This window comes from Papio anubis, chromosome 3, assembly GCF_008728515.1.
Source record: "Papio anubis isolate 15944 chromosome 3, Panubis1.0, whole genome shotgun sequence".
Lineage (NCBI taxonomy): Eukaryota > Metazoa > Chordata > Mammalia > Primates > Cercopithecidae > Papio > Papio anubis.
In genome coordinates, this window is record NC_044978.1 from 30668904 (window position 1) to 30688787 (window position 19884).

At 39.0% G+C, this 19884-nt stretch overlaps 2 protein-coding genes across 3 annotated transcripts in view; one reads left to right on the forward strand and one right to left on the reverse strand.

The window, feature by feature from the left end:
• The first annotated feature begins 1951 nt into the window (after positions 1–1951).
• PPID (peptidylprolyl isomerase D) lies at positions 1952–15997 on the forward strand. Its single transcript, XM_003899318.2, has 10 exons — positions 1952–2167; positions 3893–4033; positions 5760–5866; positions 7863–8051; positions 9383–9505; positions 9664–9770; positions 11850–11991; positions 14278–14364; positions 14456–14498; positions 15300–15997. The coding sequence occupies exons 1-10, from the start codon at positions 2083–2085 to the stop codon at positions 15386–15388; spliced, it is 1113 nt and encodes a 370-aa protein (XP_003899367.1). The 5' UTR covers positions 1952–2082; the 3' UTR covers positions 15389–15997.
• A 382-nt stretch (positions 15998–16379) lies between these two features.
• Positions 16380–19884, reverse strand: part of ETFDH (electron transfer flavoprotein dehydrogenase) — a 38294-nt gene continuing 34789 nt past the window's right edge. Inside the window, exons 11-13 of one of the 2 annotated variants that reach the window (XM_003899316.5) lie at positions 18776–18958; positions 18293–18514; positions 16380–16745 (exon numbers count right to left, since the gene is read on the reverse strand). In XM_003899316.5, the coding sequence (XP_003899365.3) occupies positions 16582–16745; positions 18293–18514; positions 18776–18958 (569 nt within the window). In that variant the 3' untranslated portion in view covers positions 16380–16581. The remainder of the gene's footprint in view (positions 16746–18292; positions 18515–18775; positions 18959–19884) is intronic. The other variant, XM_021938898.1, reaches the window with a different exon arrangement.

A 19884-nucleotide genomic window follows, 5' to 3' on the forward strand; every position in this document is an offset into this window, starting at 1 on the left:
CAAGTTTTTTTTGTAGAGATGAGGTTTCACCACACTGTCTGGGCTGGTCTTGAACTCCTGGGCTCAAGCCTTCCACCCACCTTGGCCTCCTAAAGTGCTGGGATTATAGGCATGAGCCACCACACTCGGCCAACAAATTGGTTTTATTATGAGAACCTAGTACTACATGTAATTTCTCTTTTACTTTTTAAAATATTTATTGTGAAAAAATGTAAATGTGCAAAATAAAGAAGAGGAGTATAATAAACTCCCAGGCACCAATCATCTGCCTGGCCAATTATGTTTCATCCACAACCCCACCCGCTTACCTGATTCCAGGTTATTTTAAAACAACTTCGGGCACCATAGTGTCTAATTTTCAGTGATTTAAAATAGAGTGTATAAGAATGCTTTAGATATTACAAGGCAAATGCTTACACATTATCTTTTTCCATTCTCATACCCTGTTCTTTGGCATTTTACCGAAAAGGAAATGAGAAGGGTTCAGAGAAATTATGTGACTTTTCTTTGGTAACATTCCTAGTATATGCTGTAGTCAGAACTTCAAGCTTTTGCTTTTTTTTTCCTTTTTTAACATCAACTTTCGTGCTTCGTCCAGTGTATAACATCATAGGCAAATTCAAATTGAGAATAGGAACCAGTTATTCTTTAACCATAACCCTTCTAACTTTTACATATCCTAAGACCAGGAAGCAAGTAGGGCAGGAGCCTTCATCTGGAGGAATGGTGGCAGTTCTGATAGGGGAAAATCAGCATTAGTCTTTCCTTCCAAAAAGCCACTCTGGCTGCTGCTGTTGACACAAGGCTCCTGGCTTTTGAGACATAATTTGAGTGCTGGATTCCAATACTTTTTACTTCCTCATAAGAAAAAAAAAATGTTAAGCATCTAAGGATATCTCATGCTTTATTGATAAAGTCAGTCTCAGGCTGAATCCAAATTGCTGAGCTCCAACAGAACTACAAGGCAAAGCATCTACACAGGGAATTGCCACTCTTCTCCAAAATCAGGCTTTATTAAGAGGCAAGACTATGTTCTCCTCATATATATATACACATACACACACATATATATGTAGAAAGTAAATGTTTTACACAGATTCCCCATAAAGGAAAAGTGGGCTATAGTAATACAGTTTTTTTTTTTTTGCGGGGGACAGTGTCGCTCTGTCACCCAATGTGGAGTACAGTGGCACGATCTCGGTTCACTACAACCTCCTCCTCCCGGGTTCAAGCGATTCTCCTGCCTCAGTCTCCCGAGTAGCTGGGATTACAGGCATGCACCACCAGGCCCGGCTGATTTTTTTTTGTATTTTTAGTAGAGACGGGGTTTCATCATGTTGGTCAGACTGGTCTCGAACTCCTGACCTCAAATGATCCGCCCGCCTCGGCCTCCCAAAGTGCTGGGATTACAGGCGTGAGCCACCTCGCCCGGCCAGATACAGTTTTATCAGGAATCAAAACTGTGCTCTCTTCTGGCCTCTCGGCTTTAGCTGTTTGGAGCGTTTAGTCTAATCCTTATCACTTACATTGTAATGTGAACGTCAAATTGCAACGACATGGCAATAATAAGGCTCCTATTGGTTGGGTACCACCAGTTTGTGCCAGGCATTGCACTGATTCACGTCTTTAATCCTCAAAACGACCTTCCGAGGTCAGCGTTTTTATTCTCTTTTTCCAGACGAGCAAACTGAGTTTCTGAGAAATCACACCCAAGTCGGTGGCAGAGCTGACGCTAGCATGGGGCTGACTCCAAAGCTCTCCACGCCACGATGGTAGGAAAGACAACGAAACACAAGCGAGAAGAATAATGAGAACTGGGACCGTAACTTCCATGAAGTGAGAAGCCAGGAAGAGGTGGTGGCGGGTACGCGGTTCTCGCTACGAAGTCGCTCACGCGCTTTGAAACACCGCGCGGGGGAGCGGGTCGGTGTCGGAAGTCAGACCATGGCTTCCGGTCTCGCGCCGGAAGTCGCCGGTTAGCGTCGCTGCTACTCTCCGGCAGAGACTAGCGCTCTGGAGTTTGAGGTGCCGGGCGGCCACGAGGTGCGGGGATCCTGCGTCCAAACGCGTCTGCAAGTCGAGATGTCGCATCCGTCCCCCCAAGTCAAGCCCTCCAACCCCAGTAACCCTCGAGTCTTCTTTGACGTGGACATCGGAGGGGAGCGAGGTGAGTGGAGTCTGACACTGGCGGAAAAGCCCCGAGAAGGCGGGGGTTCCCTGGATTTGGGAGATTCCAAGGGTAGAAGGCGGCTCCGGCCGGTGGCTGCTCAGTGTCGCGGAGGGGATGGCTGCCTAGACTGGTCCACCGGAGCAAGCCCGGGCATCTAGGGCTAGGTCGATCCAGCGCCTTTGTATCAATGCCATCGGTCGTGCGGAAGTTTCTGGAAATTTCTAGTTCGGGAATTGTGGCGTCCTTTAGGTTTGCCTCTCCTGATTTGGTTACACTTCCATGCCACCTCTGCACTACCAAGTTAGCATGAAATAAGATTATTTTATGTTTGCAGTGGGACAGTTCAGAAAGCATATCCTGGGATATGCGTCTGCGGGGTCCCAGGAACTATATTTGCCACATGAAATAATATATCAGCACGTGCTGTATTATTTATACGTTAAAGGGACTTGTTTGCTTATTGCCTTTGCTTTATTACTGATTCTTAACTTAGAGGTCCATTCAGATGGGCCAGCATTTTCTCTTAATTTGCCATTGGGAAAATGCGCTCAACGTAGTGATGGTGTTGTCTAGGTTACATAGCCGCTCAGAAGTTCCTAAGGCCTGGTGAATTAGGGAGCGTGTTGCTTTGTAACTGGATTGGCCTTGTTCTGGAATATGTTAGAATTGCTGGCCAGGCAGTGTATTTGAATGCGTGTACAGGACACACACACGTTTACACGTACATTCAGTTTGTTGCAACTAGCTAGGGCTAGGTTTATTCTCACCTGTCTTACGTGCTGTCTAAAGGAGGAACTTCTACAGCTTTTGCTTCAGAGGCTGCACGAGGCAGTTTACTCAGAGCACAAAGGCTGCAGGTATACATAACACGTGGCCAGTTCACCCATCCAAAGACTGTTTAATTTTCTCCTGTTGGTTGCTTGGTGATTGGAGATTCTCAGTACCTCTTGAAGAAATTATTCAGGATTTAAAACTATTTGTATTGAATGATATCTCTTACTTGGTGCTAATCTTTTGGCTACTATAATTGGTTATGATCCTTGGTATGATGTTTCAAATCTGTTTACATACCTATATGACAGTAGGTAGACTAAATTTGAATATTAGAAAAATGACAATAAGATTCACTAATTCTACTAGTAAGTATATTCAAAGGAAATGAAGTTTGTATGTCAAAGAGGTATCTGCACTATTATAACATTATTCGTGATAGCCAAGATAATGGAATCAAACTAGGTTTCCATCTACAGATGGATTTTTTTTAATGTGGTATATGTGCATAATGGAGTACTAGTCACCCATAAAAAATAATGAAATCTTGTCACTTTTGACAATGTGAATTAATATGGAGGACATTATGTTACATGAAATAAGCTGAGCACAGGAAGACAAGTAACTGCATGATCTCACTTACATGTGGTTTCTAAAAAGCTGACCTTGAAATAGAGAATGGAATGATGGATTTCAGGGGTTGGGTAGATGGTGATCACAAGAGACGTAATTTCAGTTAGAAAGGGGGGATAAATTCAAGAGATCTACTGTATAACATAATGACTATAGTTAGTAACAATGTGTTGTGTTCTTGAAATTGCAAAGAAGAAAAATTACAATAAAAGGGAACTTGGTAATTCATGATTGATCTGCTACCATAATTATACCAACCTTTTTATCATTTGCCTATTTGGTTGTTTTGCATACTGACAAGATTTTCTTTTCTTTTAGTTGGTCGAATTGTCTTAGAATTGTTTGCAGATATTGTACCCAAAACTGCGGAAAATTTTCGTGCACTGTGTACAGGAGAAAAAGGCATTGGACCCACGACTGGGAAACCTCTCCATTTCAAAGGATGCCCTTTTCATCGAAGTATGTGTAAATTTTCTGAATCTTGTTATTCTTCACATAGACAAGTCCTGTTCTTTAGGAGTTAGGGAAGAAAATGCTAAGTAGGAAGTGAAGCTCAAAAAGTACTATTAGCTTCCCCATTTGAGGCAGTAACTCAGTTTCTTAAAGGTTAGGCTGTGCGAGGTGGAATTACTCATGGTACTAAGGTTTATCTATAGAGAAATGGACTCCCCTGGCTTTACCCATCTTCTCATTCTTCTTCACTCTAAGATGATTTGATGGAGAAAGGAAGGCCATAGTCAGCCGACCTTAGGTAGCTTCATTGCCTGGTAACAAAAAAGTTATGTGTAATTTTGGGGCATGAGTGCTTGGGAAGGCAGCAGATTTGAAGATTCAGTGTTTTGGGCACATAGGTGATAATATGGTCAAAATATGCCCTTTTCTACTGCTTATCACACTTGGTAATGAATCATACTTTTGTTTAGTGATAATGGCTCTCCTAATAGACTGCAGGCTCTATGGGTTCAAGAACTGTATGTTTTCACCATTTTGTTTTCAGTGTCTAGTATAGTTATTGAGTAGGAACTCAGTAAATGTTTGTTTAATAAATAGGCAAATAAGCAATAATCACATGAGCAATGTTTTTTTAAACGATTTATTAAGAAAAAATTAACTTTTTTAAAAGTATTTAAACTATTTACTTTCATGTTTAATAAAAACTCAAAATATGCTAATAAACTACATGCAGAAAATATTTAACATAGCAAGTGTGAGACTGCTATCCTTAGAAAGGTCTGCCTGCAAGAGTAGCACTTGGTTGGAGTTGGGGAACTTGACACTTGAGCCATTTCCTAAATTGGGTGATTTACTCTGCCTAGTCTATTTGTACAAACATGAACGTGTGCTTTCTTTTGAGGAGTCTGGAATTTTGGTACATATTAGGTGGAGTGTGCCCAATAAATACCTTGGGTGCTGAGTGTCTAATTGGCTTTCCTGGGCAGAGATACTGTGTACATGTTGCTGCATTTTTGTTGCTGGGGGAAGTGTGTGTTCTGTGGCACTTCATGGGAGGGAGAAAGCATAAGGAAGCTTGCACATGGATTTTTCCAGATTCAGCCTGTGTCTTCGCCCTCCTCATCTCACTGTGTATCGTTACCACTGTGATCCCACCAAATACTGATTTGTGTGAGCTCTAGGGTTCTCTGAACATGAAAGCAGTCTTGGTAACCTTTGACACAAAGTGATATATTTGCTGAAAATTTTCCATTAGGGCAGTACAAATCTACTGGGAATAATTGGTCTTTATTCAGCAGACATTGTTGAGTAATATGTGTACATGCACATAGTTACGAGGATGTAAAACAATACAGTTGGTGTACTTAAGGACATCATTGTTTGCTGGAAGGGGCAGATCATAATGCCGTATGTTATCTAGGCAGAGTCAAGATACTGTGGGAGAAAAATTAGGACATAGAGCTTTGGGATTTCAGTGACAGTTTTATAGGGGAGGTATCATTTGAACCGATTTTCTGAATGTTAGCGGGGATCAGGCAGGGAAAGTAGGTTGGATTCAGACGGTGAAAAGTGTGACCCATTTGAAATTGCGGGGACGGGTGGGGAAGGGCAGACAGGAGAGTGACATGACTAGAGTAATGCACTAGAAAGTTGTGTTACACACATATCTATTAGTAAGCATTGCTAAAGGCATCCATGTCTCAGTCACTAATAGCCATTTCCTTTTTTGTAGTTATTAAGAAATTTATGATTCAGGGTGGAGACTTCTCAAATCAGAATGGGACGGGTGGAGAAAGTATTTATGGTGAAAAATTTGAAGATGAAAATTTCCACTATAAGGTAAAGTAGAGAACATGCATGTTATTGCTGATAAAAAGATCATTATATATCTGGAATACTTGTTGGATTAAGACACCAAAAAATGTCTCAAGTGTGCTTAGATTCTCCCATTTCTTGTAAAAGGAATCACTTTTGTAAATAACGGTTCTTTAATATGGAAAAGTTTTCATGCGGTAAAGATTTTATTTAGCATTATTTCATTGTGATCCAGTTTTTATATGCTTCAGTTAAGCCAATGAGTTTTTACATGCGACCAGCATCTGGCAAAATTGTTTCCAGGAAAAATGTTTTCGTTGTTGGAAGGATGGTAACTTGTGCATCTTTATCCTTGAATTTGAAGAGCAACAAAACCATCACTAATATCCAGGATGTCAGGGGATTTGCACAATAGTAGATGTAGTTAAATGTCCAACCTCCTAAAGGACTTTAGTGGTGCCTGTGCCTTCTTACCTTCATTGTCCCAAGATGTAATGGGGGTATATTGCATCATTCAAGTTATAAGAATGGACATGTAAATACAAAAGTAAAGTGATATTTTTAGAAATAAGAAATATGATCAAGGTTATTAGGATAATTTGAAAAAATGTCATCAGTCTTCCTGCCAGTGTCTATTGAGACTACAATTCTATGTGCAGCACTATCACTGGCACCAAAGGTTTATAAAAATGAAAGACCTTGATGTCAAGGAATTTATAATCCTACCTCAGAGACAAGATTAAGATACATGGAACTACTGGAGGATAATAGTATATAAATAAATGCTAAATTGATTGAATAACCTTGCTTGTATGACATTGCTAATACATACTGTCTGTATACTGTAGGAGAAAGATGTGATTAATGCAGTCTGAATTATTATGGAAGTCATTGAGGAGGAATGACTGGCTACATAGGCTGTGCAGACTGGGTCTTGCAAGGTGGCAACGTGGCTGAAATTTGGTTAGGCAGGAACTGTAGTATTGATGCAGAATTTAAAAAGGGACGTGGGTGAGGAAAGAGATGTCAAGGAAATAAAGTTCTAGTTACTGTTGTACCAAAGGAAGCTACCAGAAGGATGAAAACTAAAGGTTATGTGATGATCAGGTTGATATAGAGAAAAGGGGCCTATAGACAAGATACATGGTTCTTGCTTTCTATAAACTTGGTGGCCTTAAAATCTGAATTTGATTTAGATTGAGGGGAGTAAAAGGCATTTTGGTGGGGTGGGGGGGTGTCGTGAGACATTATATAACATGAGAGTTACGGTGCATGCACCAACAAGGAATACATTTAGAAAGCCTAGGAGATAAAGTGAAAAGGTTCAGAAATTGGGTTTCATAGATGCTTTGACAGTATTATGCCAAGGTAGAATTTTGATTTCAAGATGCATGGAGCAGTTTCTTTTGAGCGCACTCTGAAGAGTTGATTCATCTGGGATGAAAACCTAATCCAAATCCTGTATGATTTGGATTCTTTTGAGATTAGGAAAGTATCAAACTGAATGTCTTGGGTAAATTCAATATCCCATTACTGTTCCCAGTTTATTGATACATAAAGGAAAACTCATACTGTAGGCATATTTATGAATTTGGAAGACTATTCAGATCTTCCCAGAAAAAAAGAGCATTCATCATAAAAAGGGCAAAATATATGACAAGAGTTTCATAATGCTGCATCTTCATTTTAAAGGTGAAGTATAAGTATCTTCTCATGGCCGGTTTAGAAATAAGCTTCCCCCGGACTATTGTTTCTGTCACCTATTTACTTTGATAAGGTTTTTTAAAGTTTAAAAAGTGATTAAGTGTGCCCCATGTTTTGTGAATTAAAGGTTGCAGTTTATAAAAAAAAGTAATTAAAAATGTCATAAGTGAAAAGTAAAAGAGAGTACAGTTTGATCTAAATGGTAGTATAGTGCATCTCAGTTTTATGTTCAGTAAAAGAACAGTTCAGACTAACACACGATTCAGAAAGAACACATCTAACCTTGGTTTTCTTTTAATGATTTTTATTTCTACAGCATGATCGGGAGGGTTTACTGAGCATGGCAAACGCAGGCCGCAACACAAATGGTTCTCAGTTTTTTATCACAACAGTTCCAACTCCTCATTTGGATGGGAAACATGTGGTGTTTGGCCAAGTAATTAAAGGAATAGGAGTGACAAGGATATTGGAAAATGTGGAAGTGAAAGGTGAAAAACCTGCTAAAGTAAGTAAAAAGTTACAGTGAAATGCACTTATTATCTTAGTTGCTATCTTTTTTTTTTTGAGGTGGAGTCTCGCTCTGTTACAGGCTGGAGTGCAGTGGTGCAATCTCGGCTCACTGCAGCCTCTGCCTCCTGGGCTTAAGCTATTCTCCTGCCTCAGCCTCCAGAGTAGCAGGGATTACAGGTGCACGCTACCACACCTGGCTAATTTTTTTTGTATTTTTAATAGAGACGGGGTTTCACCATGTTGGCCAGGCTGGTCTCGAACTCCTGACCTTGTGATCCGCCCACCTCGGCCTCCCAAAGTGCCGGGATCACAGGCATGAGCCACCGTGCCCAGCTTATTAGTTGCGATATTAAAGAAATGTAAGTAAAAGGATTAGTGATTACTAGCTGGAAAAATGTTACAATAATTTTGGGTATAGGAGCCTGGATCTGCCACTTTTTTTTTTTTTTTTTTTTTACTTTTCTGCAATGGGAAAGACAATTAGGGTAGTTTTAAAGGAGATTTTTATTATTTCAACTTTCTTTTGGTTATCTTTGCTGGTTTACATTAAGCCTTCTTATACCTGCAAAACTTTTGAGTCGGTATGTATAGTAGTACATAGCAGCATGAGGATAATAAACCTAAAATCTTGTCTGGATTGTAGCATTAACTAGAGGCATGGCCTTGACCTTGTTACTTAACTTTTCCACACCTGTTTTCTCCTGTCTAAATTATTTATGGGTTTAGACTAGATTATCTCTGAAGACCCTTGTGTACTTAATGTCTGTAAATCAAAATGACCTTAATATTGGCTGGGCATGATAGCTCATGCTTGTAATCCCAGCACTTTGGGAGGCTGAGGTGGGAGGATCACTTGAGACCAGGAGTTGGAAACCAGCTTTGGCAACATAGTGAGAAGCTGTCTCTTAAAAAATAAAAAAGAAAAAGAAAAACCCCTAAATGACCGTAATACTACCCAGCCTAAGTGACAGGGTTGTGAGTGGTGAGTGGGAGTTGGAAGCTTAGTTACTTCTAGGAGGTAGGCTGTCACTCAGTGTGTGACGAGAATAGTAGTAAACTGGAAGCTCATGCCCCACCTGATGCCACTTACATAGACAGTGATAAAATTGCCAATTTATTCTGTGTTTATTGAGCTCCTAAGTAGCAGTAAAACGCTTATGTAAATGTAACATTGTCATATTAGTTGGAATGTATAAAACAGCATTATAGTAAATAAATGAGCCTCCTCACATAAATCTGTGGACAGTGTTGCACTGACTTCAGCTGTATAACTTATCTCTCATTATTATGATAGTGCACTTCTACAATTTAGGGTTATTTTTACAGTTGTGCATTATTGCAGAATGTGGAGAATTGAAGGAAGGAGATGACTGGGGAATATTCCCAAAAGATGGCTCTGGCGACAGTCATCCAGATTTCCCTGAGGATGCGGATGTAGATTTAAAAGACGTGAGTACTTGCAGATTAGTCAAACTTTAATTACTTTAGTAAGTGAAAATATTTAGTACTAAAAGTTTGAGTTTTTATTTCAGTCTTTCATATGATAGAATCTAGCATTAATCTATATTACTTACTAAAATCCAACATTTTTGTATTTTTTTATACAGGTAGATAAAATTTTATTAATAACAGAAGACTTAAAAAATATTGGAAATACTTTTTTCAAATCCCAGAACTGGGAGATGGCCATTAAAAAATATGCAAAAGTTTTAAGGTAATATTATTTCTATCAAATTATTTTTAAGAAATTATAAATTGAATTATAAACTAAAATTAAGAATTGCTCATTATATTTTTTCAAATTACTTGTTGAATAAGCAGTTGTATTGAAATAGTTGCATTTCCTTTTTTTCCCCTCAGCTTATTTTGAGAAATTTCAAAAGACAAGTTGAAAGAGTAGTACGTAATTATTCATATGTTTTACTTACATTCACCAGTTTTTAACTTTTGCTGTTTATGTTTTTACAGAACTGTTTTAATAGGAAGTTGTTGATACTGTGATACTTTACCCTAAGTATTTCAGCATGTATTTCCTAAGAAACAAAGACATTCTACATAAGTTCAATACCATTAAAACACCCCAAAGTAATATTGATAGGTAATATCAATCCATATTTAGGCTGGGCATGGTGGCTCACGCCTATAATCCCAGCACTTTGGGAGGCCAAGGTGGGTGGATCACCTGAGGTCAGGAGTTGGAGACCAGCCTGCCCAATATGGTGAAATCCCGTCTCTACTAAAAGTACAAAAATTAGCTGGGCATGGTGGTGCACACCTGTAATCCTAGCTACTCAGGAGGCTGAGGCATAAGAATGACTTGAACCCAGGAGGTGGAGGTTGCAGCAAGCTGAGATTATGCCACTGCACTCCAGCCTGGGTGACAGAGTGAGATTCTGTCTCAAAAAAAATAAAAAATAAAAAAGTAATCCATATTCCAGCATCCCCAGTTGTTCCAATTTTTTAGAAAAATCCTGGGGCCAAACTAAGATTATATGTTGTATTTAGTGATAGTATCTCTTTAGTTACTTATGTTTCCTACCTCCCCTGGTTTTTTATTCATTTGCGTTTTTGTGGAGTCCAAGTCAGTTGTTTTTATAGACTTCCATCTATATGTGTTTGTTTCCTTAAGATTAGTTTGAGGTGTAATATTTTGGCAAAAAGACTTAGGTGTTGTTTTGTATCACCTATGATATCACATCCTGAAGACACATTTCCCTTTGGCCTGTTTGAGTTCACACACGTGGTTAAAGTAGTGTCAGCCAGAAGCATTTGTTATGTAGTCTGAGGTAGTACTGTGAAACTGTGTGAATATCTAGTCCCCAGCAACCTTTCACCCAGTGGATCTTGGCATCATTGAAAATCCATGCCTGAATCTGTTATTATACTGATCTTCTAATTTTATCATCATACAGTTACTGACTAGCATTCTTCTGTTTGCAAGAGCCTCCTGCGTATTTTTTAAGTATCACTGTAGACCTATGGATATTTTTCTTTTTCTTTTTATAGAAACAAGGCCTCCTTATATTGCCCAGGCTGGTCTGGAACTTTTGGGCCCAAGCAATCCTCCCTCCTCAACCTCCCAAGTAGCAGGGACTAGAGGATTTCTTATGGGTAGTTTTCAGTTCTGTTTGTCAGTGCACTATTACTGTCATTCTTTTTCATGCCCAAAGGGTTCCAGATTTGTTCAGTGGAAGGCCCCTTTCCTTTGGCATGTTCCTATTAGTCTGTGAGCACTTGCTTGCTTTTTTGCACAAGATGTTCTAAGCTCATCTTGCCTTGCTTTCAGATCTGATCCAGCAGTTTTACCAAGGACCTCTGATTTCTTTCAGAGAAAGGAAGCTTTAGAAACCAAATTCTGGGGGCCAAGTGTGCTCAGTTTCTGGGCCCTTTTCAGGGACAATGCAAAATCAACGCAATAGAGTTCTCCTTCATCTTTCCTCTATTGAATTCCCTTCTCCTATTATGAGAATCCTAGTTCCAAACATAATTATGTTGGAAAGTACATAGTGGAGACCTGAGTTTCAAAAATAGAAAAGTGTTACTAGTGCATAATTAGATTTGGGATTTGGTCTTACATTGGCCTCTTTGAACACTTTGGGGAAAAAAGTTGGAACAAAAATAATTTTTTTTTAAGCCTTCTTAAGAAAAATTTTAAAAAGTATGATCATTAAGATTATTGATAGCATTTTTAGAGCTTTTTATATCAGAAATGACAACACTTCTGGACATACAGAAGAAGAGTAATTCCTGTTTATGTGGCCTTTCATACTGCTTTTATTAATGCGTTCTACAGATACGTGGACAGTTCAAAGGCTGTTATTGAGACAGCAGATAGAGCCAAGCTGCAACCTATAGCTTTAAACTGTGTACTGAATATTGGTGCTTGTAAACTGAAGATGTCAAATTGGCAGGGAGCAATTGACAGTTGTTTGGAGGTAAGTCTGTTTAATCTTGAACTTTTTGAGTAAGTTGGATTAAGACTTAGTTTGAATAGTAGCAATTTTTATATATATTAATATATCTTATTGCATAGGACCTATTGAGGCTTAAGAAAACATTTTGTTTCTAAATATTTTGGACCCTCAATTCTTTCCCTGCATTCATTTTGCTTATAACTGTCACTCAACAGCCATGAAGATCCTTGTCTTTTTTTCTCGAAGCACATATATCAGCTCATGTATTTACTTAAGAGCACCTATTATATGTTAGGCATTGGAAGACAAAGTTAGGAATGATTAAGAATGTGGGTTATGGAGTCAGTCAGGTGTGGCTTTTTTTTTTCTTCTTCTTCTTCTTTTTTTTTTTTTTTTTGAGACGGAGTCTGGCTCTGTCGTCCAGGGTGGAGTGCAGTGGTGCAGTCTCGGCTCACTGCAACCTCTGCCTCCCGGGTTCAAGTGATTCTCCTGTCTCATCCTCCCGAGTAGCTGGGATTATAGGCGCATGCCACCATGCCCAGATAATTTTTGTATTTTTAGTAGAGACAGGGTTTCACCATGTTGGCCAGGCTGGTCTCAATCTCCTGATCTCAGGTGATCCACCCACCTCAGCCTCCCAAAGTGCTGGGATTACAGGTGTGAGCCACCGTGGAGTAGTTATAGAAAGTTGTATAACATAATGTAAGGCATTTAGTGTAGTGCCTGGCACATTTTAAGCACCTAACAGAGACGAGTTATTTTAATTAAAAGATCCATACCCTCAAGAAGCTTAATAAGTGATTCAGTTTCAATTTAGGTTCATCAGGACTTGTGTATGGAGAATGGGTTCTATTGGAACAGGTCATTTATCTTTAGGAGGGCCATCCAGGTATGCTAACTGATAAAGCTAGAAAGGTGGCAGTTTTACCTTCCTCAAATAGAGCAATTAGGACTCTCTTCCCTGTTGTACAGTTTGAAAAGTTTTCTAAATGAAACATTTTAAGAATTTTACATATTAAGCCATGTACCTAGACTAGCTATGCTCAGAGCAAGTAGAACTAAAATGAGATCCTAATTTGGTAGGGTAGATGACATAAGGGATAGGAATATATTTAGAAGGGAGCATACAACAGAGGAAAAAACTTATGAAAAGAAAAGATGGGTCTTCACTCTGGGTTTCTTTTTTGTTTGTTTTTTTTGCTCTGTCACCCATGCTGGAGTGTAGTGGTGCAATCAAAGCTCACTGCAGCCTCAACCTCCTGGGCTCGGGTGAGCCTCCCACCTTAGCCTCCTAAGTAGCTGGCACTACAGGCACTCGTCACCATACCCCGCTGAGTTTTAAATTTTTTGTAGGATGGGTTTTTGCCATGTTGCCCAGGCTGGTCTCTTAACTCCTGGGCTCAAGCTGTCCACCCACCTTGGCCTCCTAAAGTGCTGGGATTACAGTTAAGAGCCTCTGTGCCCAGCCCGGATCTCTTTTTGACCTGTGAGGCAGATAATAAAATCTAAATATGGGCTGTTAAAAGATGTTACATAAACAAAAGATAATTTTAAAATGTTTGTTCTAGGGGAGAGACCTGATGCATAAAGTCTCTTAGGTTAAAAGACCTTTTGTAAGAAAAAACCTAGGTTGGGTATGGTGGTTCATGCTTGTAATTCCAGCACTTAGGGAGGCCACGGCGGGTGGATTGCTTAATCCCAGGAGTTTGAAACCAGCCTGAGCAACATGGTGAAACCCTGTCTTAAAAAAAAAAAAAAATTAACCTGGTGTGATGGCACATACCTGTAGTCCCAGCTACTTGGAGGCTGAGGTGGGAGAAGCACTTGAGCTTGGGAGGTTGAGGCAGCAGTGAGCTGTGATCAGGCCACTGTACTCCAGCCAGGGTCACAGAGGTGAGACCTTGTCTTTAAAAAAAAAAACTTAAGAGTTTATAACTTAAGAGTTATTAAGTTATTAATGTTCCTAAAAAACTTATAATTCAAGTAAAAAGTATATACAAATTTTTCTTCAAAATGATTTTCTCTCATAAGTGTTAGTTCAGGCCTATTTGGGAGATTGAAACCACAGTGTGGGGAACATACTGGAAACTGGTAGAGAAATGTCTTTCTCCCCCATGTCCATTCAGTGCCCTCTGCTGACAAAACTTACTGTCCACTGGCAGAGGAGAGCTATTTGCAGGTTTCAGCTCCATTTTCACAGAGCAGTGAAGGATGGGTTTGGAGTTGATAGGCAATGAATTGAAATCTGGCATATAAGCTTAATACGTAATACTTTGATATAAATACTAGCTTTATACTTTTTTGTAGGCTCTTGAAATAGACCCATCAAATACCAAAGCATTGTACCGCAGAGCTCAAGGATGGCAAGGATTAAAAGAATATGATCAAGCATTGGTAAATCTTGTTCCAAATGTTTAATTTTTTAAAATAGACAACTACCTTTATAAATCATACACCTAACTTAAATGTTTTTTTCCAATTAAAGGCTGATCTTAAGAAAGCACAGGAGATAGCACCAGAAGATAAAGGTAAGTTGGCAGCTTGTGTAGTGAAAGTTAGTTTTGTTATTTAAAAAATGTATCCTCAGGAACCATTGTTCACTTTGCCAGATTTTAGATGTTTGTTCAAAAGATATTACAGAATGCCTGCTGTTGGGCCAGGCGTTATCATACAGCAATGAACAAGACAGTCAAAGTCCCTGTCCTCAAAGAGCTTACATTCTACTCCCGCTCAAGAATATACTAGTTTTTCACGTTATTTATTCTTCAAGTTATCATGTCTGTAGTTTTTTATATGTCTAAATACTGTTTGTCTTATGGTATCCTTTGAGACTCTGTTCCTATTCTGGTTCTTCTAGTCGAGAGCTCAGCATCGTAAGACACAGTATTCATGGTAAATTTAACATTTGGGACCATTCTTCAAGCTGAATGTAGCCATAACCTTAGTACTGAAGTACTGGTTATATGTTTTAGGAAACTATGACAAAAATAAGCTTGTTTTTCAAATAAACCAACTATGAATAGTGACACTAGATCTGGATATTACAAAATGTCTTTGGTCTCTTATTACTAAAATGAAACAAGGGAAGCAGTTACTCTTCCCTAATGTAGAGGGAGAAGGCAAGTCTTGATGTGCTTGAGTTCTCTCAGTTGACAAATTACGTTTCATTTCTGTTGTTTGTGAAATTGCTCAGATTTTCTGTTACTAGGGCTTGCTTACTTTATGGAGAAGTTTTTTCAAGGGGTAGTTAACATTAAAACAGTTTGTTAGTCACCATAATTTTTTTGGATATTTTGAGAAATAACTCACATTGCATATTTATTTTACAGCTATCCAGGCAGAACTGCTGAAAGTCAAACAAAAGATAAAGGCACAGAAAGATAAAGAGAAGGCAGTATATGCAAAAATGTTTGCTTAGAAAGGATTCAGTTTTGCTTATTGTGTGTTGATTGTGTAAATGCAATAAGAAAATGTAAAGGTTTTTGTCTATTAATATGATCCCTAATGTGTTTCTTTTGACACCTTAGTTCCTCATTGTTTACAGTTTAGGAGTACTGATCGGGGTTCATGCTTAATAAACGTGTCACAATACAGTCAGTAAAGTGGTTTTGTTTGTTTCTTTGAGATGGAGTCTTGCTCTGTCACCCAGGCTGGAGTGCAGTGGCGCGATCTCAGCTCCCTGCATCCTCTGCCTCCCGGGTTCAAGTGATTCTCCTGCCTCAGCCTCCCAAGTAGCTGGGATTACAAGCATATGCCACCACACCCAGCTAATTTTTGTATTTTTATTAGAGACAGGGTTTCACCATATTGGTCACGTCACGCTGGTCTTGAACTCCTGACCTCGTGATCTGCCCCTGCCTTGGCCTCCCAAAGTGCTGGGATTACAGGTGTGAGCCACTGTGCCCGACCAAGTAAAATGTTTTTTAAAATGGTTATCTGCATTATTCATAAAGGATAATGGTGTCCAGTCTTTTTAAACTTGTAAAGACACATCTTATTGAATAAAGAGATGACAGTTTAGTTTGTATATTGTTTCCTTCAATTCTTTGATGTATCTGTGGTTGGATGATGCTAAGTTTTCATGCTTATAGATAATACGCACACACACAAACACACAAACTTGTTCAGGGATGGGCATACTTTTTCTGCAAGGGCCAGATCATAAAGTTTTTAGGCTTTGTGGACCATGTAATCTGTCATACCCACTCAACTCTGTGGTTGTAACTCAAAATCAGCCATAGGCAATGTGTAACCAATGGGTATGGCTGTGTTTCAATAAAACTTTGGTCTAGAATATATATTGATTTTTATATTTGAATACTTAACATTGGCAAGTCAAATGTAAAGTCCAGTAGTGAATTTTGCTCTTGGTACTGAATCTCTGAAGAACTGAAGAGGTAGGAAGATGCTGCATTCTTATAAAGTTTATTTAAAAGAAATACTCATAATTTTTTTATAGGACAATCTTAGATATAGTATAAAATTTTTATTTCATAATCATTCTGTGTATATTCTGTTCAGTACTATGCAGAAAGACATTTTGACATCTGTTAATCTCTAAACATTTTAAAGTTAGCTTGCCATACTTTAAAGAAACTGGTTAGCTGCAGTTTACATTCCATTGTAAGCAGGTCCTCCTCCACCTTCAGGTACCACCCAGTTAATATTCTGACTTGGATCTTTAATATCACATGTTTTACAGTGCACACAGTTCTGAGCATTTATCTGTAACCGAAATCCATCACCTTGTTCCACAGGTACAAATTCATAAACTCCTGAAAAGTAAAAATAAATCATATTGAAGTGCCTAACTTTAAAAATGTTTTAAATTCAAAAATAGAAATTTGAAGAAAGAGTAGCCACAGAAACCTTAAAGGTTGCTTTCTGAATGCTGACCCATAGAGAGTATTATGAAGACCTTGGTGCATTGCCGTTGATGTGAGTAGAAATTACATGTACATAATAAAAGGAGGTACAGCAGTACTCGGCTGAGTTGTCTCACTATCAAGGGTACTCGACACTCAGTGTTTGAGTTCCACACAACCTCGAAGTTCTCCCTTATTCACAGTTGTCCTCTCTCCACAGAGGACAAGTTCCAAGATCCCCAGTAGACACCTGAAACTTCAGGTAGTACCCAACTTAACGCTGTCATTCAGAAGACATTTCTGTTCATGTATTTCACCCACAAATGTGATGCCTTTTCCATCTTAAGGAAGCACTTGCCACACTCTGGCCATAACTTCTACAGTTTGAGGTCCAACAGCAAAATGCACAAATTTCTTTTTCCTCTTTCACAGAAGATACAGTCTTATGTAGACCTTAGCAACCTCAGCATAGGATTTTTTTCTCTATAGAGAACTTTCTCCTTTTCACTTAAAGGAAGCACTTCATGGCATCTCTGAATTGTCAGCATCACTACTCTTGCATTGTGGGGACATTTTTAAGAGTTACTGGACAGAAGCATGACACTGTGACAATCTGATGATAACTGAGATGGCTACCAAGTGACATAACGAATGTTATGCGTGAATATGCTGGACAAAGGGATAATTCACATCCAGGGTGGGACAAGCCAGAATGGTACACAATTTAAAACTTAACGTGCACAATTTAAGACTCGAGAATTACTTGTTTCTGGAATTTTCTTATTTTCAGACCATGGGTGCCTGGGGGTAAGAGGAGCCTGATGGTACAGCTAAAAAACCAAATTAGATCCAGTCCTTAGTAACCTCAGGGAGTTTAAAACCCACCGTAATGACAAAAGTCAAAAGACCAAGTCACACTATAGCTGCTTTTGTGAATGTACTAGTTTTCAAGTATCTGAGTAGTATTTTGTTCTACCATGTCATTTGAGATCTCGTTCCTACTACTGTAATTTCAGTTGAAAGCTCAGCACTAACAGAATATTCATGGTGAATTTAAAGTTTCAGAGCCTTTTTTGGACTGAATGTAACCATAATGTGTTATTCTAGCACATGCACCCAAATACGTACAGATGAGCTGCCCATACGTACAGAAATAACTTTAAATAGTCACATGAACATGCAAAGAGAGGTATTTCATCTTCAAGAATCTTCATCTTAGTCTGAGCGTACACAAAGGGCTTTTTTTTTTTTTTTTTTTTTTTTTTTTGAGAAATGTCATCTGAACTAGGCTTAACAAAACCAGTAGTTAAAAGTATACGTTTCCTAAAGGAAGCCGGAGGAAGTCATTTACAATTTCTAAGCAATGGAAGGAGATACAGAAATCATTTTTTAAAAGAACAGAATCACATTACTAAAATGTTTAAAGCAAATATTTAGGAATAGATGGAAATTATTACCTGCAGGACAGAATCGCTGCTCGGGCCCATCATATATCGACAGATTTCTATTTACAGGTATACTGTCATCCCTTAAGGTTAAATGTGCCGGCTGGTCATGTTCATGATTAGTACCACTCAGAGCCACAGATGACAAGAGGTCAAAACTGATCTGTCCATCGGGTTTTGGATACTCAATAGGTGTACAATCCTTGGCTGGCTTGAGCCGTTCAAAGTCAGAACCTTCAACAATTTTGAGGGAAATGCTTAACAAAATATAATTTTGAAGTACTTTTTCTTAAGCCTATTTGTATAAAAACTTCAAAATGTTATTACACGAAAGAAATACGACTAGCCCTCAAGTAATAATATACTGTTCTTAGATACTAAATTTATAATTTCTCCAAGCAAGTTTAAAACATTAAAACGATCACTTTGTCAAATTAATGGATCCCATTCATGATTTTTTAATGATCATGTTACTCATACTCTCATTTGAATTACCTTTATGTTTCAGAGTCCATGGCTCCATTCCTCTCAATATCCAGTAAAAGATTCCAGTGTAAATCATCCCTCCATATACACCCAGTACTCCGTGGCAAGACGGTCTTATATTTCTAACAGAATATAGCTCTTTCCATACCCAGGAGTTCTTCAAATTGTCTTCATATTCAGTTACATGGAGTCCTTTTATTGAAAACATGAAATGTTAGTGTGAAACTGCCCAAATGTGCATAAAATACGCTAAAGTATTTTGCTACTTTGATACCTGATGAGTGAATTTTTTTTTTTTTTTTTTTTTTTTTGAGACAGGGTCTTGCTCTGTCACGCAGGTTGCAGTACAGCGGTGTGATCATGGCTCACTGCAACCTCCACCTCCCAGATTCAAGTCATCCTCCCACCTTAGCCTCCTGAGTAGGTGGGACTAGGGGCACATGCCACCATGCCCTGCTAATTTTTGTATTTTTGGTAGAAAGAGGGTTTTGCCATGTTGCCCAGGCTGGTCTTGAACTCCTGAGCTCAAGTGATATGCCTGCCTTGGCCTCCCAAAGTGCTGGGATCACAGGCATGAGCCACTGCACCTGGCTGATAGTGAATCTTCAGTAATTTTTAAAAACATGGTCCACACTGAAGACACTCACGTATAAATGTTGGCATCTTCCAAAAAGACAACCATTAGATACAGATGTTATTAATAGGCAGTAAGGCATTTGATTTCTTACATTGGTAGCATGGAAAATTAGTTTAAAATTTTAGTGAAACTGAGAAGCTTTAAGATAAAAAGTTCATGCCAGGCGTGGTGGCTCAAGCCTGTAATCCCAGCACTTTGGGAGGCCGAGACGGGTGGATCACGAGGTCAGGAGATCGAGACCATCCTGGCTAACACAGTGAAACCCCGTCTCTACTAAAAATACAAAAAAACTAGCCGGGCGAGGTGGCGGGCGCCTGTAGTTCCCAGTTACTCAGGAGGCTGAGGCAGGAGAATGGCGTAAACCCGGGAGGCAGAGCTTGCAGTGAGCTGAGATCTGGCCACTGTACTCCAGCCTGGGCGACAGAGCGAGACTCCGTCTCAAAAAAAATAAAAATAGAAATAAAAATAAAAAGTTCATGCT